This window comes from Gymnodraco acuticeps, unplaced genomic scaffold (assembly GCF_902827175.1).
Source record: "Gymnodraco acuticeps unplaced genomic scaffold, fGymAcu1.1, whole genome shotgun sequence".
NCBI lineage: Eukaryota > Metazoa > Chordata > Actinopteri > Perciformes > Bathydraconidae > Gymnodraco > Gymnodraco acuticeps.
This window is the reverse complement of record NW_022992204.1, coordinates 3,602-31,158: the sequence shown is the minus strand read 5'-3', so window position 1 is coordinate 31,158 and position 27,557 is coordinate 3,602. Positions and strand designations below refer to the sequence as shown.

Below are 27,557 nucleotides of genomic sequence, written 5' to 3'. Positions count from 1 at the left end.
TGCGGCCCCCGGCCTGGTGCTGACGGGGGGGTTCGACACCCTGCTGCGTCTCTGGAGGGTCGACGTGCCCGACGTGAACGGGCAGCTGCTGCAGGAGGTCGAAGGTCACCGCAGCTTCATCAACTCACTCTGCTTCGACCCCACAGGTACAGGAGAAGTACCGTTTATATCAAAGTCTACTTTATTGTCAATCTTTCAGTTTGTGTGTACAGAGAGATCGAAATACCGTTTCCCTCAATCCAAAATACAAATATATATAAAAATATGTATATCCTATATACACACAATCAACACATTTATACATATAGTATTCTGTTTAAAGCTGGTATCTGATGTGTGTGTGGTCAGGACGCAGGATGTTCTCTGCTGATAACTCAGGCCTGATCCTGGTGTGGAAGACGACAGGAAGTGAAGGAAAGAAGAGTCTGCTGAGTCAGCGCTGGGTGGTGGAGAAGGTACTGTTTAGAGTTTTGAGAGGTCCTGATCATTTATTCCGGTAAATTACTCTGACCTCCTAATTGACCTTTCCGAAGATTATTGAGTCTATGTAAGTTTGCTGCGTGGCTCAGATCCACCAACGTCAGCAAGATCTCACCTCTTCCTAACCCCCCCGAAGAACCAGGTTCAATTAACTGCTGTTTCAATTCAGACAACTCTCTTTTAATCTGTTTAAGCGATCCCGAAGGATTTTGATATCAGTAAATGGAGTGTGCTCCTACCTAAGTGTGTGTGTGGCAGGGTGCAATCTTACCTTTGACGCAGGAGAGGAGGGCACAGGTGTCTTTTAAAGGATCCCAATCCAACAGGTGGGATTCAGTTTATTTGAAGAAAAATAGGTCCAAACTAATACAGGGTTTTTACCTTCTCTCTCACAACCTTATAATCATATTAACAAAAAAAACCGTGCTGTGATCATGTTCAAATGAAACTTTAATTCACAGTCTTACATTTATTACCAAAATGTTTTAATTTCAACTGCCCATTTCAGTTGTGACATTTTAAAATTCTCCCGATAGAATTTAGAGGTATTTCCTCGTAAAAAGACCGGTGACAATAAAAAGCGCATTCAACTTTCCATTCACCCATTTATTCACATCAGTTTCATACCGTTTTTTCCGACACAGACGGCGGATTAACACTCAAAAACCCATTCCTATCCGCAAATTTCGGGGGACCAGATTTTCCCCACAGTATTTATAAAGGTTCATACACTTTCTCTCATCAAATCATTCCACTCAGCCAACAACCAATAAATTCGAGAGATATTTACCCCGTCTAGAAGGACCTTACCGAGAGCTATTAACCCAGCTCTGAAGCACACAGCCTACCGGGAGAGAGTCTACCAGGGGTCACCCCCCCCTCTCTCGCGCTCTCTCAAAAAACCAGTCTCTTTATGCTAAAAAAACTGGATCCTAAACCCAAAAAAACAAACTCCTCCTCTTCATGTTAGGGTGAAAAGGACATGAACTCTCTTTGGCCTCTTAATGTGTCTCCTTAGTGTGAAGCCCCCCCCCCCCCCTCCCTGTGGACTGCTGCCAGAGGAGAGGAAGAAAACTCAACCTAAACAACCCACTTTGTTTTGTTTATACTGTAACTATAGAAAACCTAAAATATGAAGCATTTTCATTGTGAGTTATACAAGAATATAATTGATTATATTTGATTATAACTAACTTTCGTTTTTAAGTATTAAACATACTATGAAAACTCACAACACCCTCTTTTCAAAACGCAAAGTTCTCAAATAGCAACAGAAAAAATTGTAAGCATAGATACATATTCAAAAACCGTCAAGAAGCATTCTCATTATGGGTTTATACAAGAATATGATTGATCATGTATGATTTATAATTAACTTTCGTTTTTTAAGTATTCACTTCATACCATGATCTCAATTAACTTTCGTTTTAAGTATTCACTTCATATGAAGATCTCAACACCCTCTTTTCAAACGCAAAGTTTATCAAACTGGCAACAGATAAAATCGTAAAAACTCATACATATTACATCCGTAAAACTTCATGCATCAATATCATGAAAAGTTCTTCAGTATGTGTAATCAGGACGACCCTTTGATGAACCTGGTGTGAAAAAACACCGAAAACATAGTACCGTACAGGAATGTCCTTGGGCGAGGGGCCCATCTGTTGTAGACTCCTAAATCCATGTTGCTATCTGATGTATATCCTTGACCCTGACCATGGAGGGGTTGCAGTTTTTCGCTCGACGACATCTCCAAACGAAAACCAGATAACTCGGTCGACAGTTGTTATGGATTTTTTAGACCTCGTCAATAATCGCTCATGACTTTGTGACAAGGTCAATGAGTCCCCACACAATGATAGCACACACGAGGAACCAGAGGCATATGAAACAGCTTAGCTGGCACTGGCTCATGACATCCTGTGTGTGCAGTGTGAGATTAGGTGTATGTGGTGCCAGTGTGGTGTTGGTGGTACTTGTTGTCGTCTTCCGTTGGTGACTAGGACACATCACTTGTTGTCGTCTGTTTCTACCGTCTCTCCTGGCCTGTGACTACGACCTTGCAGTGGCTGGCGTGGACCCACGTGGCTCTCTCGGTGACCTTGACCGCTGTCTGGGTGATGAGGAGCACCTGGTAGGGACCTTGCCAACGGTTGGATTTCCAGCTCTTTCTCCGGAAGTCCTTGACCAGCACGAAGTCGCCGGGTTGGAGATGGTGAAGTGGACCAGTGGCAGGGGGTAGGTAGGGTTGCTGCTACCTGGCGTCTGATATCTGACCATGCAGTTATCAGGTAGTCGTCATCCTTTTCTGGGAAATCCACTGCGATCTGAGTGGCTCAGCGGGTAGAGATGCAGCCTGTCCCACAGAGCTGGAAGAATCATCCTCCTTCTCTGGCGGGGTCATAGGTGACTCAGCCTCTGATCCATTAATAATTGTTTCAATTGAAACAATTTCCCCCAGGAATCCTTCCAAGGGGTCTGGTACTCCATGTTCCTCTGGAATGTCTATTGACAGCAAGGACATCTTTTTGGCTTGGGCACCCGGGGAGACCTCTGAATCAGATCGCTCTTTTCTCTTACGAGTCTCCTCCTTTTCACCGCTTGCCCCTTCCGGTCCTTCTGCACAGGTTTTCTGGGTCCAGGAGTCTACTTAGCTTCACTTGAGGCACTGTGACTGAAGTTTCCCCGCTAGGCAGGTTCAAATCCTCTTGGTAGATTGCTGAGGTATTAATCTCAACAATATAGCTAAAATCAAGTTTAAATCATTTCTCTGATTCATAAAAAGTTGTTTCAGTTAAAATAAAAACTTCCCCAAGGGTTTTCTCAAGAGGGTCGTGTATTCCATATTGCTCTGTAATTTCTATACACAGCAAGGTGATTGTTTCTCCTCTTACTCAGTTGGCCTTTAAATGGCAGAAAGCACTGGGCCATAATTTACTCTTATCAGTTTAACGACCTGACAGCCCTACACCTTCATGCTGTGTGAGAACCAGCAAAAAAGAAGGAGAGATGTATTCAAAAAATCTAATTTAAATGAATACTCTTTTTAGGGTGTAAGCGTATATCAATTAAAAATAACTGAAAAGAAAACTAATAGTGTAAAGTTAAAAAACAATGAGAAAAATAATATAAAGGTTATTTTCCATTTCCTCTTTGATACTGAGGTATTCTCCATCCAAGCTCTAATGATCCATATGCTAATAGACAGAGTTTCGTCTTGCCATCTTTCTGCATAATTCACTATAGATTCTAACAGTTCTACTGCTAAATCCTTTGCATTGGAGCTATTGCTTGTTACTCAGATTTAAATTCCCTCTTTTGCTCTATCAAATATCCCTTGGTACAGAATTCACCAAGACAAATTCTAACTTATTGCGGGAAGATCCCACAAAAAGCCATCCTCTCCTGTGGAAGAAAGCACATTAACTGCCACGTGTGTGTGCAAAACATGTCATGTGATGTGAGACTGATAGCATCAACAGTGGATGGGTAGGCCGCAGTCATATTCCTATCTGGATTCTAAACTCAGTTGGCTTGGGTGAACCGGTCCTCTCTTCTGGAGTGAAACTACTTTCCCAGAAATTGACTTCACTGTATCCAAACCTTCTGATTTAGTTTGAAGCTAACCCTTCTCTGGACTTTGCCCCTTTCTGGTCACCCATACACGATTTCTGAATTAAACGGAAAAGGTGTGATAGTTAGATATGACCTGACCTTTGCCCTATAGGTAGCTTTTCCATACTTATAGGAATATATTCAGCCTTGTCAAATTGATTGGAATGTCCCAATTTGTTTTACAGTTTTTTATACTCCACTCTTTGGCTGCTCTAATGCCTGATACTTATATGGTAAAGACCAGATAGGTGTGATTCCCTTTATCCTGCAAGGGTGACAAAAACTTTCTCATTTTTAAAGTGAGTGACATTATCCATTCCTATTTTCTCAGTTTTTAGGAAAAATACTTATATGTTCCGCCATTTTAGCAGACACTGTGTTCCAGTTGCTCTGGTCAGAGGATAAACATGTTTATGACTCCCTCCATTTATCAAAGGTCACAAGGAAATACTTATTCCCACTGGGAGTGCGGGTCAGAAAAGGACCTGCTTATGTCAGCACTAAAAATGGTTAGTGGTCCTTCCTCTATTATTTTAAGATGCTCAGGATGAACTTTCTTAAACCCATCCACCTCTACACATTGAAGACATGTTGACCATGTGTGTTGTAGGTGCAATCGCAGTTTTGGTAAGAGGATTTTATTGTGGAGACAATATGTTCCTCATCTGAAATAGGCCCACATGGCCTAAACTGCTGTGTAATTCACGCACAACCTAAGGAGCTTCTTCAGGTGGTACGTGAATGCTTCCACCCTTTTTCCATATTCTAGGGAATATGGCAGTCCGGTGGTTAACTCGTCCCGTGCTTTAAGCAAGGTCAAACTTCTCTATTACCCTGATAGTTAAATTATATCTTATCTATATGGCTACAGACATGATTCCATTCTACATGCCTGCCTTTAACTCTGCAATAAGACCCTCAATAGATGGGCAGGTGTCAGCGTTTCACCTTTCACATTTCTGAACTGCCTTTGTTCCCAATTATTAAGCTCTTCTTTACCCGCTTTTTAATAATAATCACTATCAGTAATAATACGGATGTGTGCTATTTTTCCTTTTTTAGCAAAAGGAAGTCCCTCAACAAATGGCCTTTTCCTCAGCAGGCTGTACCTGGTATTGCACCCTTTTGCTTGCAAAGTACTTCACCTGAATTAGTTTTCATTATAAAGGCCCAAGTGGCTGCTTGGTCACCTTTCCGCAAACTCCCATCTGTAAACAGTGTTATCTGTGGAGTAGCGGTTTTCTGTAAGGGTTTCAATGTTTCCCTTTGTGGCTTACTTCCTGTGGTCCTCTGCACCCCACATCTGGATCAGACATTATCATCTTCCATTTTCTTCATCTACTCATCATTGTTTTTGCTCCCTGAACAGTTTGTTTAGTAGCTTCAGATATTGGAAAATAAAGAGTGTATATGCACATTTTGGTACCTTGAGACATTTCCCTCAGGGCTGGATACATTTTTAATGCAAGTGCAAGATGCTTCTCTTCAGGTGATAATTTTCCCTCTGTTCCTGATCAAGTCATGGACATGAATAACACAGATTTTCTATCACCCTGGTTCCTTATCTCCACATTGTTAGTTTCTGAGAATGGGTCTCAACATACTATTTTGGTTTTTGATATTTGATATTATTGTTCTGGTGTTAAGATAATTTTTTGAATCTCCCTCTTTTCTTAACAACTGGAGCTATGTCTATTTTAGATCCGACTTGGTTAAGAGTTGATTTATTCATTGGTGAGAGGAACACTATTTCCCTTGTGCTGAGGCCATAAAACTTTTAATGGTCTTTCGTGGTCTGCTCAAATGTTCTTCCCCTCCAGAGGTCACGCCTGTCTTTGACCCTGTGTGCTGCGTGTTTTCTGCAGCACCTCGGGAGCAGAGAAAAGAGGAGACTTTTTTTCCAAAAGTGCATTCTCCTTCATGAGAAAAATAGCACCACATTTAACTCTCATTGACTTGTCTTTAAAGCGTTCTTTAAGGCTTGAATTGAGTTTTCCGTTGTGTAACGGAAAATCCCATTCCCAAACAGGGGTCAAAAGTAAATACTTTAGTTGATTTTGGTAAAGTATTTGAGCTTTAGCTTCGCAAAAACTTTCTCATATTAGTTTTGAAGATATTTTTGGGGCTTGATTATCTGCTGATAGTTCCCACATAGGTTTTTTCTTAAAAGTACATTCAAAACAACCGGTATTTGTGGGTCATCTGATCACCACATCGCCTTCTGACAGTTTAATAGTCCTTATCATATTATCACACTGTGCTTGCATGCTAGGACCTATTCTCTTTGCCAGAGCTACTGCTATTTCTCCTGCATGTTTTAGCTTCCTATTAGCAGGGTTTATTAACCTGGTTTGTTGATCCAGTTTTAGGATTTTCAATATTTGACATTATTTATTTCCAACATTCCTTTTTCCTGAATATCATGTCTAACAATGTGTTTTTTTTTTTTTCTAGGAGTAGTAGATGGGATACTCCTAAATGGCATTTTTTGAGCTTTTATCCCTGTATGGTGGAGATAGGGTCTCAAACATTATACCCAGTGCTTGAATTGGAATGAAAAAGGTGCCAGTACTCTAAAATCAGCAACTTTTTCAAGTCAATTTTATATATACAGCCCACAAACAAGAATTTGGCTACTATAATGCTGGTGGGTTTGTCTCTTTACTACTGTATATTTTAGAAAGGTTCACTGTACTTAACATTTGTTATGATAGGCAGCGGATATGGCTAAAGCTTAGTAAGGTCAATATTAACTGAAAATATAGCAATCAAAGTCTAGATCTTCTGCTGAAGACACATGAAGCAGAGACCTTTCAGGTGAGAGCCCCTCTGGTGGTGTTCAACATTAATGACAAGGAAACAAAGCTCTGGTCAGAAGCATTTTTTATAAAAAGCTTTAACAAAATTAAGTATTTCTGTACATTTTGAATGCAATCTAACTTTCCAACTCAGAAAACGAAAAACGAAAAACGAAAAAGTGCCAAAAGTCTTCTCACATGGCTGAGCTGCTTTGCAATATACTTCACCACTGAAGAATACAAATATGTATAAAGTAAACTATGATGCAATCTAACTTTCCAACTCAGAAAAATGATAAAGAGCATGAACAAAGAACATGTAAAAACAAATGCAAAATTTGCACAATCTAAAATGAGAAACTGTAACTGCAAGTAACAAAGTCTGAGCCATGGTAAAGAGTTACATTGAACACCAAGCTGATCAGATAACTCCCTGGTTGGTCTGAAGTCCTTCTATCTCCAGGATCTGTACAAATCGGCACATTATGCCAAAAGTCTTCTCACTGGGTGAGCTGCTTTGCAATATACTTCACATTGTTAGAAAAGGCTCCAGAAGGCCTTGGGGACATCAGTATCAGGGGCTGGAGCTGGACAGGCTCTTTCATCAGCACTTCTCCTTCCCTTTGCCAGCCAGGACCTCACATACTGTTCCGGATTGAACTGTCCTAGTGATGGTCCATTACATTTAATGAAAACCAGGCTGGACAGTCGGCTGACAGAGAGAGCATTCCTTTTTGCAGTAAGGATATCGTTCATGCAGCTGAATGCCCGCTCACACTCACTAGTGGAGACAGCGATGGTTCGGACTGCTTTCAGTAGAGGCTCCATGGCAGCAGGTGTACGGGATGCCCTGGTTTCCTTGTATTCGCGAAAGCCCTGAACAGTCTCTCTTCTGTCCACTTTCAGCACTTCGCACAAACGTAGCACCTCTACGTCCCCATACTGTACGTCTAATTCCTCTTCAGGCCAACTTCCAGGATGGATAACTTTCATGTCCTGGATTAGCTGATTGTCCCGGGCCTCCCGGCCATGTAATGGGATTTATCTTGTGCTGACATGAGAGGAGGTTGTGGAAGTCATTCTGTGTCTCAGATTCTCTACCATACTGCGGAAAAACTGACCTGCATGAATCTGTACAAGCCTGCCATTCTCACGCAGGGCAACACCCTTGAAGGACTTCTCAGCTAGAGCTGTATGAACTGTAGTCATGTGTGGGCCAGGCATGGTGACCATGGATTCAAAAACTCGTATTTCTCGAGTTAAGAGCCTATCTGCTGTAGGCAGTGTCATCTCTCTTTTTTGGAGTTGCCGAGAGAGGTCGCTGAGCTCTGTGAGCGCATCGTACATCAGTCCCAGATTGCTGACAAACGTTGCAGATGTGAGCACATCATCCAGGCCCTTGTACTTTGCTCTGTCTCTGGAATCCCTGCTCGTGTCGTTTGCAGCATTTGTGAAGTGATCATGAAGCACTCGGTAGTTTTCCCAGACTGCTCTGACGCTCCTTTCACTTGAAGCCACCCAGCGGATGGACAAAACACGCCCTATCACCAGGAGACGCTGTCCGACTGCTTGCGCACACTGCGCTAACTGCCTCTGATTTTTGGGGGAGGCATGGAACAAGGAATAGAGTTTGTCAAAAAAGATCTGGAAATGATTGAGCCCTGAGACCTCCTTGACCACATCCCCAACTGCCAGCTCTAGACGATGATTGGAGCAGTGCCACACAAACAGGCTTGGGAATTTACTACACAACTGGGTAGCAACGCCTGTTCTCTTCCCTAGCATGACTGAAGCCCCATCACATGCAAAATAAACGAAACACTGACCTAAAAAGTCCTCATTAAAATCTCTTCCAAGACACTCCATTAACGCCTTTGTGATGTCATCAGCCGTTGTTCCATCCAACTCGATCAGCTCCCAAAAAAACGTTTCGGGCTCAGCATCAGCTAATGCTGAGCGTAGACACACAACAAGCACTGTTTTACCACTAATAGTGGTAGATTCATCGACCAAAACACAGAGTTTTCTTTGCTTTTCTGTAATGTCTTTTGCCATTTTTTTCTTCAGCTCATGAGCTATGTGGTCGATGATTTCGCCACAGGTTTTATTGGAGTGCAAAACCCTGCCCACGTTCAGCCCATTCAGTTTCTGTACATTCAAATCAATTGGCATGTCTGTGAATGGCCGGCTATGTTTGCCAATTTTATATGCCGTTCGAAAAACTCTGATAGTGGTGTCTAATTCAGATTTATGCATAGACTGCACTTGATGTTGAATAGTTTCACGTGAAGCAGATGTAAGGATGTCAGCAGCTTTTACATGGGCTTGTGATTCTTTATGTTCTTTGATTTTTTTTCTCAGGCTAGCTTGTTGTTTGCCCTTGTCAACACCGAAATGAGACACTGCACACTCACCCCATTCAGTTGACAGTTTCAGTCCTTGTCCAGTGTGTATTCCCAAAGATTTGACATCTCTGCATATCCGACATCCTAGCTTCTTATCTTTAAGAAGGAGCCATGCATTGGTCTTGCAAAAATATTGCACCTGGTCCGTTGTCCAGCAGTCAGGTGCATCGCTTTGCCCGGTGTTGGTGGTGGCAGTTGCGCCAGCAGCAGCTAACGTTAGAGGCTCTGGAGGAGGCGGCGGAGCTAGTGCTAATGCTAATGCACTAGAACTTGGAGCAGGAGGATCAACCAAAGAAAGCTCCCCATCAGACACAATTTCCAACACAGGCACAGCATTCTCTGTATTTGAAGTTTCTTCCGGCGACAACCGCTGTCTTTTTGCACTTTTATTAATCCACGCTAACATTTTAGAAATGCTCATTTGTGACGTGACTTGCTTTCCTTCTCTCGGGGGCGTGCCTGCTCTGTTCTATCACTCTACATAGCCACCCACTGGGTGGGAGTTGCACTGCATAAACACAACACACGTGCATCTAGGTATGTCAATTGTAAAGCATTAAAACATGGTTTTACTAACAGTTTTCAGTATGTTGTTACTTCGGCATTATTATTATTATTATTTTGAAACGTGTATTACTATTAAATCACGGTCAAATAGGTTAATTTTGACATAGTCGTTTCCACCACAGTATTTACATGGAGAAGATAAGCCCCGCCCCCTCTCCAGCACGTTCTGTTTGAATGACAGGAGTAAACAGCTGACAGCCGCTGTGAAACTCCAGCGGTTAGAGCGATGAGAATGTCCGTTCGGCACCTCATGACGCATCTACTGAGTACCGGGCGGCTGTATATATATATATATATATATATGGATGTATAATAAGAACGGCGGGAGAGTGTTGAGTACTGGCACGGTGCATGAGTACCGGAGTACCGCCAGCATGCCGGTACTGAGCAAGAAGTGCCGGTACTCCATGGGTCAGAACCAGAAGTGCCGGTACTGCGTACCGGTGAGTACCGGCCCAATTCCAGCACTAATTATACCACCTGCTTGTTGCTCTCTGTCAAACGGTAGTCTGACAGGAAAGTATTTTGGTCGCGGTACGCCCGTGGGTCTGGGCTAAGCTGACCAGGGCGGGCAGAAGCTCCGGATTTTGCTTCTGTGTATCCCCCCTGTGTGGTTGGCTCCGAGTCATTAAAAACTGCGTTCTAACCTCGTCCGCCATTTATTTTTGTTTGTTTGTTTAAAAAAACAACACAAAAATGTATTAAAGGGTTCAAGTTCACTCTTTTATACACATGCAAGTTCCTAGGCTTTACTCTCGACGGGTGATCAGTCCGACTATACCGTCACTTGGTTCTAAGTTCTCTTTCTGGATTCAGTTAGTACATGCGGGTACCTCAGCTAAGAGTGTTATGTACCGAGCTTCGAATTTTTTAAACAGCATAGGTACCTTTAGACCTATGTTTATCTTTATTAAATCTCCCATTAACTCTTCCCCACGTTATGTTTTAACGCAAAAGTTCAAACCGCAGCTCTTGGTCAAGTCCTACCTATAAGTTTCAAAGTAATTGGACAAGTACTGAGCAGTGCTCCTACGGCTGACTTCACTTTAGCCACCTAAACCTGTGTTAAAGGGACCACAGGCTTCTCAATTTGACTAGGGGAAAATGAACCTTCTTTAGCTTCTTTAATCAGACAGCTATATCCGATATAATATAACCCTCAGTCCGGTGCAATAGTATTAACTTAAATTACTACACTTTCAGGTTTAATTATATATATTCTAGGATTTGGGGTAGGTATTTTAACAAGACTTTCAGCCTGTATTTCGCTGATTTGTATTCCTCGACTTTTTTCACTAGGTCGTTTTGGTTCTTGTATTTTGACTCTGTAAAAATATTACTTTTCACAGAGCCCCACGTTGGGCGCCATGTTTAGAGTTTTGAGAGGTCCTGATAATTTATTCCGGTAAATTATTCTGACCTCCTAATTGACCTTTCCGAAGATTATTGAGTCTATGTAAGTTTGCTGCGTGGCTCAGATCCACCAACGTCAGCAAGATCTCACCTCTTCCTAACCCCCCCGAAGAACCAGGTTCAATTAACTGCTGTTTCAATTCAGACAACTCTTTTTTAATCTGTTTAAGCGATCCCGAAGGATTTTGATATCAGTAAATGGAGTGTGCTCCTACCTAAGTGTGTGTGGCAGGGTGCAATCTTACCTTTGACGCAGGAGAGGAGGGCACAGGTGTCTTTTAAAGGATCCCAATCCAACAGGTGGGATTCAGTTTATTTGAAGAAAAATAGGTCCAAACTAATACAGGGTTTTTACCTTCTCTCTCACAACCTTATAATCATACTAACAAAAAAACCGTGCTGTGATCATGTTCAAATGAAACTTTAATTCACAGTCTTACATTTATTACCAAAATGTTTTAATTCCAACTGCCCATTTCAGTTGTGACATTTTAAAATTCTCCCGATAGAATTTAGAGGTATTTCCTCGTAAAAAGACCGGTGACAATAAAAAGCGCATTCAACTTTCCATTCACCCATTTATTCACATCAGTTTCATACCGTTTTTTCCGACACAGACGGCGGATTAACACTCAAAAACCCATACCTGTCCGCACATTTCGGGGGACCAGATTTTCCCCACAGGTCGCGGTATTTATAAAGGTTCATACACTTTCTCTCATCAAATCATTCCACTCAGCCAACAACCAATAAATTCGAGAGATATTTACCCCGTCTAGAAGGACCTTACCGAGAGCTATTAACCCAGCTCTGAAGCACACAGCCTACCGGGAGAGAGTCTACCAGGGGTCACCCCCCCTCTCTCGCGCTCTCTCAAAAAACCAGTCTCTTTATGCTAAAAAAACTGGATCCTAAACCCAAAAAAACAAACTCCTCCTCTTCATGTTAGGGTGAAAAGGACATGAACTCTCTTTGGCCTCTTAATGTGTCTCCTTAGTGTGAAGCCCCCCCCCCCCCCCCCCCTCCCTGTGGACTGCTGCCAGAGGAGAGGAAGAAAACTCAACCTAAACAACCCACTTTGTTTTGTTTATACTGTAACTATAGAAAACCTAAAATATGAAGCATTTTCATTGTGGGTTATACAAGAATATAATTGATTATATTTGATTATAACTAACTTTCGTTTTTAAGTATTAAACATACTATGAAAACTCACAACAGTACAGGAGAGGAGGTTAACTCGTACAGTCCATATGTTTCATGTAAAGTATAACTGAGCATGTGTCCGGCAGGAGATCTCAGAGAGCGACCTGCTCGGCGTCCCCATCAACAAACTGCAGCTGCATCCCAACGGACGCTGCCTGCTGATCCACGCCAGAGACAGCGTGCTCCGGGTGATGGACCTGCGCATGTAAATATCTATCACATATAATCTGGTGGTTTTCTGCGTCAGATGCAAATATTATATTTGTTTATGACTGAGGGTGAGAGGGCAACTCAAAGTGTAAATATGACATGAAGTGTATACAAATGGGATCAGTAAAGTACATCTGATCTCATGTGATCTCCTCTGATCTCATCTGATCTCCTCTGATCTCATCTGATCTCATGTGATCTCCTCTGATCTCATCTGATCTCCTCTGATCTAATCTGATCTCATGTGATCTCCTCTGATCTCATCTGATCTCATGTGATCTCCTCTGATCTCATCTGATCTCCTCTGATCTCATCTGATCTCATGTGATCTCCTCTGATCTCATCTGATCTCATCTGATCTCCTCTGATCTCATGTGATCTCCTCTGATCTCCTCTGATCTCATCTGATCTCATGTGATCTCCTCTGATCTCATCTGATCTCCTCTGATCTCATCTGATCTCATCTGATCTCCTCTGATCTCCTCTGATCTCATCTGATCTCATCTGATCTCCTCTGATCTCATCTGATCTCATGTGATCTCCTCTGATCTCATGTGATCTCATCTGATCTCCTCTGATATCATCTGATCTCATGTGATCTTCTCTGATCTCATCTGATCTCCTCTGATCTCATCTGATCTCATGTGATCTCATCTGATCTCATCTGATCTCCTCTGATCTCCTCTGATCTCATGTGATCTCCTCTGATCTCATGTGATCTCATCTGATCTCATGTGATCTCATCTGATCTCATCTGATCTCATCTGATCTCATGTGATCTCCTCTGATCTCATGTGATCTCCTCTGATCTCATGTGATCTCATCTGATCTCATGTGATCTCATGTGATCTCATCTGATCTCCTCTGATCTCATGTGATCTCATGTGATCTAATGTGATCTCATCTGATCTCATCTGATCTCATGTGATCTCATCTGATCTCATGCCTGTGGTCAGCCTGGCGGTGAAGCGCTACATCGGGGCCACGAACTACCGAGAGAGGCTCTGCAGCACCTTCACCCCCTGTGGGAGCTTCCTGTTTTCAGGCAGCGAGGACGGCATGGCCTACGTCTGGAACACCGACACCGGTCAGACCCTCTTATTATCATTACTATTACATACCTATCTATATACCTGCAGCTGACCCCCCCCCCCCCCCCCCCCCCCCCCCTCTCTCAGGAGACCAGCTGGCGGTGTACTCGGAGCTGAGTTTCTCCACCGCGCTGCACGGGGTCTGCTTTCACCCCCACGAAAACATGGTGGCCTTCAGTGCCTTCGGACAGGAGCAGCTGATCCACCTCTACCTGCACGACCGCACAGGTGAGGATACACACACGCACGCACGCACGCACACACACACACACACACACACACACACGCAGTCAATGGGTTAACCCTAACCCTGACCCAGTCAATATGCAAATAAAAGAAACTTTTATAAAACATTAAAAACTGGCACAATTTTAAAACAACTTCAATGATGGGATATAAGCGCAATCACATCGACCAATCACACCTCTGTTCTCTGTCCGCCCCACAGTGATCACATCTGACAGTTGCTGCTCCTTCTTCACTGTATTCCAGGCAGAAGGAGCAGCGTATCTAAAGCAGTTTGACCCAGCTCTCCCTTTAGGAACCAGCACCTTATCAACTAAACCAGCACCCGATCAACTCAACCAGCACCCGATCAACTCAACCAGCACCCGATCAACTCAACCAGCACCCGATCAACTCAACCAGCACCCGATCAACTCAACCAGCACCCGATCAACTCAACCAGCACCCGATCAACTCAACCTGCACCCGATCAACTCAACCTGCACCCGATCAACTCAACCTGCACCCGATCAACTCAACCAGCACCCGATCAACTCAACCAGCACCCGATCAACTCAACCAGCACCCGATCAACTCAACCAGCACCCGATCAACTAAACCAGCACCCCGATCAACTCAACCAGCACCCGATCAACTCAACCAGCACCCGATCAACTCAACCAGCACCCGATCAACTAAACCAGCACCCGATCAACTAAACCAGCACCCGATCAACTAAACCAGCACCCGATCAACTAAACCAGCACCCGATCAAACTAAACCAGCACCCGATCAACTAAACCAGCACCCGATCAACTCAACCAGCACCCGATCAACTCAACCAGCACCCGATCAACTCAACCAGCACCCGATCAACTCAACCAGCACCCGATCAACTCAACCAGCACCCGATCAACTCAACCAGCACCCGATCAACTCAACCAGCACCCGATCAACTCAACCAGCACCCGATCAACTAAACCAGCACCCGATCAACTCAACCAGCACCCGATCAACTCAACCAGCACCCGATCAACTCAACCAGCACCGATCAACTAACCAGCAACCCGATCAACTCAACCAGCACCCGATCAACTCAACCAGCACCCGATCAACTCAACCAGAACACCGATCAACTAAACCAGCACCCGATCCACTCAACCAAGCACCCGATCAACTCAACCAGCACCCGATCAACTCAACCAGCACCCGATCAACTAAACCAGCACCCGATCAACTCAACCAGCACCCGATCAACTCAAACCAGCACCCGATCAACTCAACCAGCACCCGATCAACTCAACCAGCACCCGATCAACTCAAACCAGCACCCGATCAACTAAACCAGCACCCGATCAACTAAACCAGCACCCGATCAACTCAAACCAGCACCCGATCAACTCAACCAGCACCCGATCAACTCAACCAGCACCCGATCAACTAAACCAGCACCCGATCAACTCAACCAGCACCCGATCAACTCAACCAGCACCCGATCAACTCAACCAGCACCCGATCAACTCAACCAGCACCTATCAAACTCAACCAGCACCCGATCAACTCAACCAGCACCCCGATCAACTCAAACCAGCACCCGATCAACTAAACCAGCACCCGATCAACTCAACCAGCACCCGATCAACTCAACCAGCACCCGATCAACTCAACCAGCACCCGATCAACTAAACCAGCACCCGATCAACTCAACCAGCACCCGATCAACTCAACCAGCACCCGATCAACTCAACCAGCACCCGATCAACTAAACCAGCACCCGATCAACTCAACCAGCACCCGATCAACTCAACCAGCACCGATCAACTCAACCAGCACCCCGATCAACTCAACCAGCAACCCGATCCACTCAACCAACCAGGCACAACCCGATCAACTCAACAAGCACCCGCTCAACTCAACCAGCACCCGATCAACTCAACCAGCACTCCGATCAACTCAACCAGCACTTCCGATCAACTCAACCAGCACCCGAGCAAACCAGCCCCGATCAACTCCTAACCATCCACCACGATCCACTCTCAACCAAGCACCCGATCCAACTCAACCAGCACCCCGATCAACTCAACCAGGCACCCAGATATCAACTCAACCAGCACCCGATCCAACTCAACCAGCACCCGAGTCACACTCAACCAGCACCCGATCAACTCAACCAGCACCCGATCCAAACCAGCACCCCGATCAACTCAACCAGCACCCGTTCAACTCAACCAGCACCCCGATCCAACTCAACCAGCACCCGATCAACTCAACCAGCACCCGATCAACTCAACCAGCACCCGATCAACTCAACCAGCACCCGATCAACTCAACCAGCACCCGATCAACTCAACCAGCACCCGATCAACTCAACCAGCACCCGATCAACTACAACAAATTGATCTGGAAAAATAACTGCGATATTTTCTGAGATTTCGTGAAAGAGAACAACATTACAGAAAGATGATATGTTTTAAAAATGTGCAAACATGAATACTCACTGAAGTTAAAGTAGAAATGATGAGAATCAAGTCTAAAAGAATATTTGTATTTTTTGTTGTAAATGTATCACGTTCATTTTAGAAGATTTGAACTCAGGAAATGCCCCCCCCCGTCCTTTTGTACGTCTTCATCATTTGTGTTTCACAGCAGGGGGTGTTATAGCATTCAACCCTAACCTAAGTGTCCCCCCCCCATGTCTCTCTGTCAGTGTCCCAGCTGGAGGGCCAGAGTCTGAAGGCCAGCAGCAGGTCGTCCTCTGCAGACCCCCGGACCCCCCCCCCCCCCCCCCCCTGCAGGACTCCATGGATCAGCTGATCCTCACCACCAGGCTGGCTCTGAAGATGCAGAGCGTCAAGCAGCAGCTCGACTCTGTGCTGGTTAATATCCTTTATCATAACAACTATTATTATTATTTATTTCTATTATAGCCTTTTAAATATATATATATATTTATTGCTATTATTATTAATAATCATATTTTAGTTTTATTATTATTGCTTTGTTATTTTTATCATTGCTAATATTATGAATACCTATTATATATTATTTCTTAATATGTTTTATTATATTTGCTGATTGTACCATTGCCTTTATTTTTATTATAATTATTATACTTATAATCATTATATAAAGTTATTGATAGTAACAAATCAAAACCTTTATTGTTATTTTGTTGTCCTTTTTATTTAAAATATTGTTTTATATGTTTTTATATAAAAATACAGATTTTTTTTCAGGAGACTCCTCGGTCCTCTCTGTCCGGACACAACGAGCCAGGTGCTGCCAGGGTGTCATATCTAATATCTCCATCAACCTGTCAATCAAACAGGGCTGTTTACTTATAGTGTGTGTGTGTGTGTGTGTGTGTGTGTGTGTGTGTGTGTGTGTGTGTGTGTGTGTGTGTGTGTGTGTGTGTGTGTGTGTGTGTGTGTGTGTGTGTGTGTGTGTGTGTGTGTGTGTGTGTGTGTGTGTGTGTGTGTGTGTGGTGTGTGTGTGTGTGTGTGTGTGTGTGTGTGTGTGTGTGTGTGTGTGTGTGTGTGTGTGTGTGTGTGTGTGTGTGTGTGTGTGTGTGTGTGTGTGTGTGTGTGTGTGTGTGTGTGTGTGTGTGTGTGTTTCAGATAAAATGAGCTTCATTCACTCAGGGAGGAGCTTCACCCCTGACTCTGTCACAGTGAGTTTTAAATCAGATTACAAATATTTTCTGTCATTTTAAACACCAAACACTCCTCTAGGAATCCTCATAATAATTCATAATGATAGCGGTTAGTAGCAGCTGTAGTTAGTGAACGTGGTCTTATTGAGGTGATGTAACATTCATGGCCTTCATATCAACAATAGACCTCATTCAGTAACTTCATGCTGAATGTGTTTCTGCTGCTCCAACCCGCAACAATGTGACCAGGAGTCCCATACAGACGCTCTTTGTAAAGCTACATATTTAATACCATGGGAGCATTATTACTAATCTGATTACAGACATGTGGGAAAGAAGTCCTGAACACAGAGTATAGTCCGGCTCCTTTTCACTAAATACATATATTTCATGTATTCTCCACTTTGGATTGACCTCTCTACATTGAATCAAGAACAAGATTATTGATGAAATGTGTTCATGTAAAGTAGATGTGTGTTTGAAGTGAAATTAATCTCCTGCCCCTCTTGTTTCAGACGGGGTTAAACTCTTCGCTGCCCCCCCCCTCCTTCCTCTCTCCTCACGCCAAACTGCAGATCTCTGGATCTGTGGCCGAGACGCTGATCCCTCTGGCCTCGCTCAGCACTCAGCAGCGTGAGTTATTACACTGCTGTTACACTGGTGTTACACTGGTGTTACACTGGTATTACACTGCTGTTACACTGGTATTACACTGGTATTACACTGGTGTTACACTGGTATTACACTGGTATTACACTGGTGTTACACTGGTGTTACACTGGTATTACACTGCTGTTACACTGGTATTACACTGGTATTACACTGGTGTTACACTGCTGTTACACTGATATTACACTGGTATTACACTGCTGTTACACTGGTATTACACTGGTATTACACTGGTGTTACACTGCTGTTACACTGATATTACACTGGTATTACACTGCTGTTACACTGATATTACACTGGTATTACACTGGTGTTACACTGGTATTACACTGGTGTTACACTGCTGTTACACTGGTATTACACTGCTGTTACACTGGTATTACACTGCTGTTACACTGGTGTTACACTGCTGTTACACTGGTATTACACTGGTGTTACACTGGTGTTACACTGCTGTTACACTGGTATTACACTGGTATTACACTGGTATTACACTGCTGTTACACTGCTGTTACACTGGTGTTACACTGGTATTACACTGGTGTTACACTGGTATTACACTGCTGTTACACTGCTGTTACACTGCTGTTACACTGGTATTACACTGGTATTACACTGCTGTTACACTGGTATTACACTGCTGTTACACTGCTGTTACACTGGTATTACACTGCTGTTACACTGGTATTACACTGGTATTATACTGGTGTTACACTGGTATTACACTGCTGTTACACTGGTATTACACTGCTGTTACACTGGTATTACACTGGTGTTACACTGGTATTACACTGCTGTTACACTGGTATTACACTGGTGTTACACTGGTATTATACTGGTGTTACACTGCTGTTACACTGGTGTTACACTGGTGTTACACTGCTGTTACACTGGTGTTACACTGGTGTTACACTGGTATTACACTGGTGTTACACTGGTGTTACACTGGTGTTACACTGCTGTTACACTGGTGTTACACTGCTGTTACACTGGTATTACACTGGTATTATACTGGTGTTACACTGGTGTTACACTGGTATTACACTGCTGTTACACTAGTATTACACTGCTGTTACACTGGTATTACACTGGTGTTACACTGGTATTACACTGGTATTACACTGGTGTTACACTGCTGTTACACTGGTGTTACACTGGTATTATACTGGTGTTACACTGGTGTTACACTGCTGTTACACTGGTATTACACTGCTGTTACACTGGTATTACACTGGTATTATACTGGTGTTACACTGGTGTTACACTGGTATTACACTGCTGTTACACTGGTATTACACTGCTGTTACACTGGTGTTACACTGCTGTTACACTGCTGTTACACTGGTGTTACACTGGTATTATACTGGTGTTACACTGGTGTTACACTGCTGTTACACTGCTGTTACACTGGTTTTACACTGCTGTTACACTGGTGTTACACTGGTATTACACTGGTGTTACACTGGTGTTACACTGGTGTTACACTGGTATTATACTGGTTTTACACTGGTGTTACACTGCTGTTACACTGGTATTATACTGGTTTTACACTGGTGTTACACTGCTGTTACACTGGTGTTACACTGGTGTTACACTGGTGTTACACAGCTGTTACACTGCTGTTACACTGCTGTTACACTGGTGTTACACTGCTGTTACACTGGTATTACACTGGTATTACACTGCTGTTACACTGGTATTACACTGCTGTTACACTGCTGTTACACTGGTATTACACTGCTGTTACACTGGTATTACACTGGTATTATACTGGTGTTACACTGGTGTTACACTGGTATTACACTGCTGTTACACTGGTATTACACTGGTGTTACACTGGTATTACACTGCTGTTACACTGGTATTACACTGGTATTACACTGGTGTTACACTGCTGTTACACTGGTGTTACACTGGTATTATACTGGTGTTACACTGCTGTTACACTGGTGTTACACTGCTGTTACACTGGTGTTACACTGGTGTTACACTGGTGTTACACTGCTGTTACACTGCTGTTACACTGGTGTTACACTGCTGTTACACTGCTGTTACACTGGTGTTACACTGGTATTATACTGGTGTTACACTGCTGTTACACTGGTGTTACACTGGTATTACTATTAACTTGCATCACTGTTATTTTAACAAATAGAGACTCTAAATCCCTACAGTAGTAGGACACATAAAGCCTCTGTGTGGTTGGTGGCCCCTGGTCTGATAGTCCTGGGAATGTGGGGTCACATATTTGTTGGATTACAGCTGAGCAGATCAGGGGTGAATGTTCTCCGTGCAGTGGAACATGTTCTCCGTGCAGTGGAACATGTTCTTCGTGCAGTGGAACATGTTCTCCGTGTAGTGGAACATATTCTCCGTGCAGTGGAACATGTTCTCCGTGCAGTGGAACATGTTCTCCGTGCAGTGGAACATGTTCTCCGTGCAGTGGAACATGTTCTCCGTGTAGTGGAACATGTTCTCCGTGCAGTGGAACATGTTCTCCGTGCAGTGGAACATGTTCTCCGTGTAGTGGAACATGTTCTCCGTGTAGTGGAACATGTTCTCCGTGTAGTGGAACATGTTCTCCGTGCAGTGGAACATGTTCTCCGTGCACAGAGACGGGCCTCTGATCCTTACACCTGTGTCCGTACGTCTGTAATGAATCACTGCGTCCTGTTACACTCCAACACTCCCACAAGCTAACAGCCGATTGTTCCTGTCCCTTCAGGAGGCTTCAGTCCAGTGGGTCAGCGTCTGAGAGGAGCCCCGTCCTCCAGGCTGCACACGGTAACAGATCATACTGTGTGTTATAAAAGGGTTTCTATTCCACTGAGCATTTAGTCAGCTGCTAAAGCTATTTGTGCTGCCGCGCGATTAAAAGGGTTTCCAGGGGTCCTTTGAAAAAAGTGCATTTTCCAAAATGAAACTCTGAAACATTTTGAGATGTTTTTGTGTCCCTCCTCCAGAGCGTCTCGGACCGTGTCTCTGCAGGAGGACATGTCTCTGCAGGAGGACATGAGACAGAGTCAGCTGATCAACAGGTGGTGAGTCTTAATCCATCAATCAATCTAGTTCCTCAGAGACTCCTATAGGCCTGCTGCTGGTTTCAGAGAACAGCTTTCAGGAGCTTCAGTTTCACTTCCCCCCCTGCAGGTGGTGTCTCTGTACGACTACAGGGCGTCCCGCTCTGACGAGCTAACGCTGCGCCGCGGGGACGAGGTCCAGGTCCTCTTCAGGGACAACGAGAACTGGTGGTTCGGGCGGCTGTCTGACGGACAGCAGGGATACTTCCTGTCCTCATACGTCTCCGACCAGAGTGAGAGAGGGGGGGGGGGGTAGGATCATGGATGTTTAATAAGAACTGGATACAGCGTTGGAGGCGGGGCCTGTTCATTATGAGAGCTGCTCATTGGCTCATGAGGACAACATGGCCTGACATTTTAGAGAGCAAAACGTCACAGATTACCCATCATGCCTTGCTGTCAGAGCAGAAGTACCCGTATGTAGCTCATAGAGCACAGTTTAGTTTCCCCTTAAGCCACGCCTCCTGTAATTAAGCCCCACCTCCTGTTATTAAGCTCCACCCCCGATCTCCCGCTCTTCAGTAGAATGAATGGAGAGAGAAAATAAATCTGGATTCGGCTTTTAGTGCATTTTACAACTTTAAGGACCGAATGATTCTAAAAAGGGCTTTCACAGAGTTCATACTGGGTAGTTTATTAAGTTAAAATGATCCTCTGATTGACAGACGTCTCTTTCCCAATGTTAGTCAATGGGAGAAAGTCTTTCTGGGCCAGTGACGTCACGGACTGATACGGAAGTTGCCGTACCGCCGTTTGGACACTAGGAATATTTTCCTCAGAGTGCGGAGCACTTCCCGGGGGTTTGGTTATAATGCAATGTGTAAAAGATGCATTGTGGGTAAGAGTTATTGTCTGTTGCAGGAGACGAGGAGGGGGCTCCGGCTGCTGAGGAGACCGAGAGGAAGACTCCCACCAGGGTGAGGGGACGCCATCATACAGATTCATCTACTGCTAGTTCTGATTATATGATACTGGTTTAAAGGAGACCTGATGGTGGTCTTCATCACTTCCTGTCTCTCTCCAGGTGTCTGCTGCCATCAGTTCCTCCGGAGAGCTCCGCTTCCTGTCAGAGACAAACGACACAGAGCCAGAGACACAGGACACCAGGTGAGACACTGAGACACAGGACACCAGGTGAGACACAGAGACACAGAACACCAGGTGAGACACTGAGACACAGGACACCAGGTGAGACACAGAGACACAGAACACCAGGTGAGACACTGAGACACAGGACACCAGGTGAGACACAGAGACACAGAACACCAGGTGAGACACTGAGACACAGGACACCAGGTGAGACACTGAGACACAGGACACCAGGTGAGACACAGAGACACAGGACACCAGGTGAGACACTGAGACACAAGACACCAGGTGAGACACTGAGACACAGGACACCAGGTGAGACACAGAGACACAGGACACCAGGTGAGACACTGAGACACAGGACACCAGGTGAGACACTGAGACACAGGACACCAGGTGAGACACTGACAGAGACACAGGACACCAGGTGAGACACTGAGACACAGGACACCAGGTGAGACACAGAGACACAGGACACCAGGTGAGACACTGAGACACAGGACACCAGGTGAGACACTGACAGAGACACAGGACACCAGGTGAGACACTGAGACACAGGACACCAGGTGAGACACTGACAGAGACACAGGACACCAGGTGAGACACTGAGACACAGGACACCAGGTGAGACACTGAGACACAGGACACCAGGTGAGACACTGAGACACAGGACACCAGGTGAGACACTGACAGAGACACATGACACCAGGTGAGACACTGAGACACAGGACACCAGGTGAGACACTGAGACACAGGACACCAGATGAGACACTGAGACACAGGACACCAGGTGAGACACTGACAGAGACACAGGACACCAGGTGAGACACTGAGACACAGGACACCAGGTGAGACACAGAGACACAGGACACCAGGTGAGACACTGACAGAGACATAGGACACCAGGTGAGACACTGAGACACAGGACACCAGGTGAGACACTGACAGAGACACCAGGTGAGACACTGACAGAGACACCAGGTGAGACACTGACAGAGACAGAGATATAGACAACAATAAATAGTGACTGTTGTTGTGTTCCTGCAGAGTGAGGAGGAAGAAGAGGGTGAAGAAGGCGGGACTTCCTGCTTCAGACGCTCCTCAGGAGATGAGCAGGAGGAGAGGAAGATCAACAGACAGTCCTCTGGCTCACAGACACTCAGGAGGACACAGCAACGCTGCCTTCACTCCAGACACGTAGACTCCAGACACGTACAGACACGTAGACTCCAGACACGTACAGACACGTAGACTCCAGGCACGTACAGACACGTAGACTCCAGAGACGTACAGACACGTAGACTCCAGACACGTACAGACACGTAGACTCCAGAGACGTACAGACACGTAGACTCCAGACACGTACAGACACGTAGACTCCAGACACGTACAGACACGTAGACTCCAGACACGTACAGACACGTAGACTCCAGACACGTACAGACACGTAGACTCCAGACACGTACAGACACGTAGACTCCAGACACGTACAGACACGTAGACTCCAGACATGTACAGACACGTAGACTCCAGACACGCACAGACACGTAGACTCCAGACACGTACAGACACGTAGACTCCAGAGACGTACAGACACGTAGACTCCAGACACGTAGACTCCAGACACGTACAGACACGTAGACTCCAGAGACGTACAGACACGTAGACTCCAGGCACGTACAGACACGTACAGACACGTAGACTCCAGACACGTACAGACACGTAGACTCCAGGCACGTACAGACACGTAGACTCCAGGCACGTACAGACACGTAGACTCCAGGCACGTACAGACACGTAGACTCCAGGCACGTACAGACACGTAGACTCCAGACACGTACAGACACGTAGACTCCAGGCACGTACAGACACGTAGACTCCAGGCACGTACAGACACGTAGACTCCAGGCACGTACAGACACGTAGACTCCAGGCACGTACAGACACGTAGACTCCAGGCACGTACAGACACGTAGACTCCAGGCACGTACAGACACGTAGACTCCAGACACGTACAGACACGTAGACTCCAGACACGTACAGACACGTAGACTCCAGACACGTACAGACACGTAGACTCCAGACACGTACAGACACGTAGACTCCAGACACGTACAGACACGTAGACTCCAGACACGTACAGACACGTAGACTCCAGACACGTACAGACACGTAGACTCCAGACACGTACAGACACGTAGACTCCAGACACGCACAGACACGTAGACTCCAGGCACGTACAGACACGTAGACTCCAGGCACGTACAGACACGTAGACTCCAGAGACGTACAGACACGTAAACTCCAGAGACGTACAGACACGCAGACTCCAGACACGTACAGACACGTAGACTCCAGAGACGTACAGACACGTAGACTCCAGGCACATACAGACACGTACAGACACGTAGACTCCAGACACGTACAGACACGTAGACTCCAGGCACGTACAGACACGTAGACTCCAGACACGTACAGACACGTAGACTCCAGGCACGTACAGACACGTAGACTCCAGGCACGTACAGACACGTAGACTCCAGGCACGTACAGACACGTAGACTCCAGAGACGTACAGACACGTAAACTCCAGAGACGTACAGACACGCAGACTCCAGACACGTACAGACACGTAGACTCCAGAGACGTACAGACACGTAGACTCCAGGCACATACAGACACGTACAGACACGTAGACTCCAGACACGTACAGACACGTAGACTCCAGGCACGTACAGACACGTAGACTCCAGGCACGTACAGACACGTAGACTCCAGACACGTACAGACACGTAGACTCCAGGCACACTTGCCCTGCAGCTGTTCTTATTTCTGACGTCAGTATGTTGTGTGAATACAGATTCATGAATGGACTGTAAAGACGTGCTGATGAAATGATTCATAAAGAGTTGAGTAATTCAAAGGTATGTTTATCATATTGATCCACCTGCAGGAGGTGAGAGGGTCAGGGCGGCTGATGGTCTAAACTCTGAAATATATGTTCACATGTTGCCGTTGGGCAGATTTATGAAGTGTGTACATGTTACCGCTGATATAGAGAAACTAGATGTATGTCCTCAGCCTGTCAGAGATTACTCCTCTTCCTCACAGATATGCATTTGTAAAGTACATCATGTGAAGGCACAGGTTTGATATCAGACTTGTTTTTATAATAAAAACACTTGAAAGCGATGTTTTGAATTTAATTTGATTTTTGAACATACCTGTAAAACCATGATAATTATTATTATATATTACTAAGAATTATTTATAAGTAGTGTGGGGGAAACTTCTGAAGGAGACAGGACTCAGAGAGACACGAGGAGAGCTGGAGCTTTGATGGACTCAGAGACACGAGGAGAGCTGGAGCTCTGATGGAGTCAGGACTCAGAGAGACACGAGGAGAGCTGGAGCTCTGATGGAGTCAGGACTCAGAGAGACACGAGGAGAGCTGGAGCTCTGATGGAGTCAGGACTCAGAGAGACACGAGGAGAGCTGGAGCTCTGATGGAGTCAGGACTCAGAGAGACACGAGGAGAGCTGGAGCTCTGATGGAGTCAGGACTCAGAGAGACACGAGGAGAGCGGGAGCTCTGATGGAGTCAGGACTCAGAGAGACACGAGGAGAGCTGGAGCTCTGATGGAGTCAGGACTCAGAGAGACACGAGGAGAGCTGGAGCTCTGATGGAGTCAGGACTCAGAGAGACACGAGGAGAGCTGGAGCTCTGATGGAGTCAGGACTCAGAGAGACACGAGGAGAGCTGGAGCTTTGATGGAGTCAGGACTCAGAGAGACACGAGGAGAGCTGGAGCTCTGATGGAGTCAGGACTCAGAGAGACACGAGGAGAGCTGGAGCTCTGATGGAGTCAGGACTCAGAGACACGAGGAGAGCTGGAGCTCTGATGGAGTCAGGTCTCAGAGAGACACGAGGAGAGCTGGAGCTCTGATGGAGTCAGGACTCAGAGACACGAGGAGAGCTGGAGCTCTGATGGAGTCAGGACTCAGAGAGACACGAGGAGAGCTGGAGCTCTGATGGAGTCAGGTCTCAGAGAGACACGAGGAGAGCTGCAGCTCTGATGGAGTCAGGACTCAGAGAGACACGAGGAGAGCTGGAGCTCTGATGGAGTCAGGACTCAGAGAGACACGAGGAGAGCTGGAGCTCTGATGGAGTCAGGACTCAGAGAGACACGAGGAGAGCTGGAGCTTTGATGGAGTCAGGACTCAGAGACACGAGGAGAGCTGGAGCTTTGATGGAGTCAGGACTCAGAGACACGAGGAGAGCTGGAGCTTTGATGGAGTCAGGACTCAGAGAGACACGAGGAGAGCTGGAGCTCTGATGGAGTCAGGACTCAGAGACACGAGGAGAGCTGGAGCTCTGATGGAGTCAGGACTCAGAGACACGAGGAGAGCTGGAGCTCTGATGGAGTCAGGACTCAGAGACACGAGGGGAGCTGGAGCTTTGATGGAGTCAGGACTCAGAGAGACACGAGGAGAGCTGGAGCTTTGATGGAGTCAGGACTCAGAGAGACACGAGGAGAGCTGGAGCTTTGATGGAGTCAGGACTCAAAGAGACACGAGGAGAGCTGGAGCTCTGATGGAGTCAGGACTCAGAGAGACACGAGGAGAGCTGGAGCTTTGATGGAGTCAGGACTCAAAGAGACACGAGGAGAGCTGGAGCTTTGATGGAGTCAGGACTCAGAGAGACACGAGGAGAGCTGGAGCTTTGATGGAGTCAGGACTCAAAGAGACACGAGGAGAGCTGGAGCTCTGATGGAGTCAGGACTCAGAGAGACACGAGGAGAGCTGGAGCTCTGATGGAGTCAGGACTCAGAGAGACACGAGGAGAGCTGGAGCTTTGATGGAGTCAGGACTCAGAGAGACACGAGGAGAGCTGGAGCTTTGATGGAGTCAGGACTCAGAGAGACACGAGGAGAGCTGGAGCTTTGATGGAGTCAGGACTCAGAGAGACACGAGGAGAGCTGGAGCTTTGATGGAGTCAGGACTCAGAGAGACACGAGGAGAGCTGGAGCTTTGATGGAGTCAGGACTCAGAGAGA

The 27,557-nt window shown here is 45.6% G+C and overlaps 1 protein-coding gene across 1 annotated transcript; it reads left to right on the top strand.

Moving 5' to 3' along the window:
* Nucleotides 1-25,695, top strand: ahi1 (Abelson helper integration site 1; the record flags this gene model as incomplete). Its single annotated transcript, XM_034205603.1, is given in 16 exon segments — nt 1-146; nt 349-455; nt 12,574-12,692; nt 13,654-13,784; nt 13,876-14,016; nt 16,721-16,783; nt 16,786-16,889; nt 17,250-17,289; nt 17,631-17,683; nt 18,181-18,298; nt 21,060-21,118; nt 21,298-21,375; nt 21,485-21,647; nt 22,276-22,331; nt 22,439-22,521; nt 23,551-25,695. Coding segments are annotated over 16 exon segments (1,615 nt in total), but the record flags the coding sequence as incomplete, so codon positions are not given.
* Between the last annotated feature and the right edge of the window lie 1,862 nt (nt 25,696-27,557).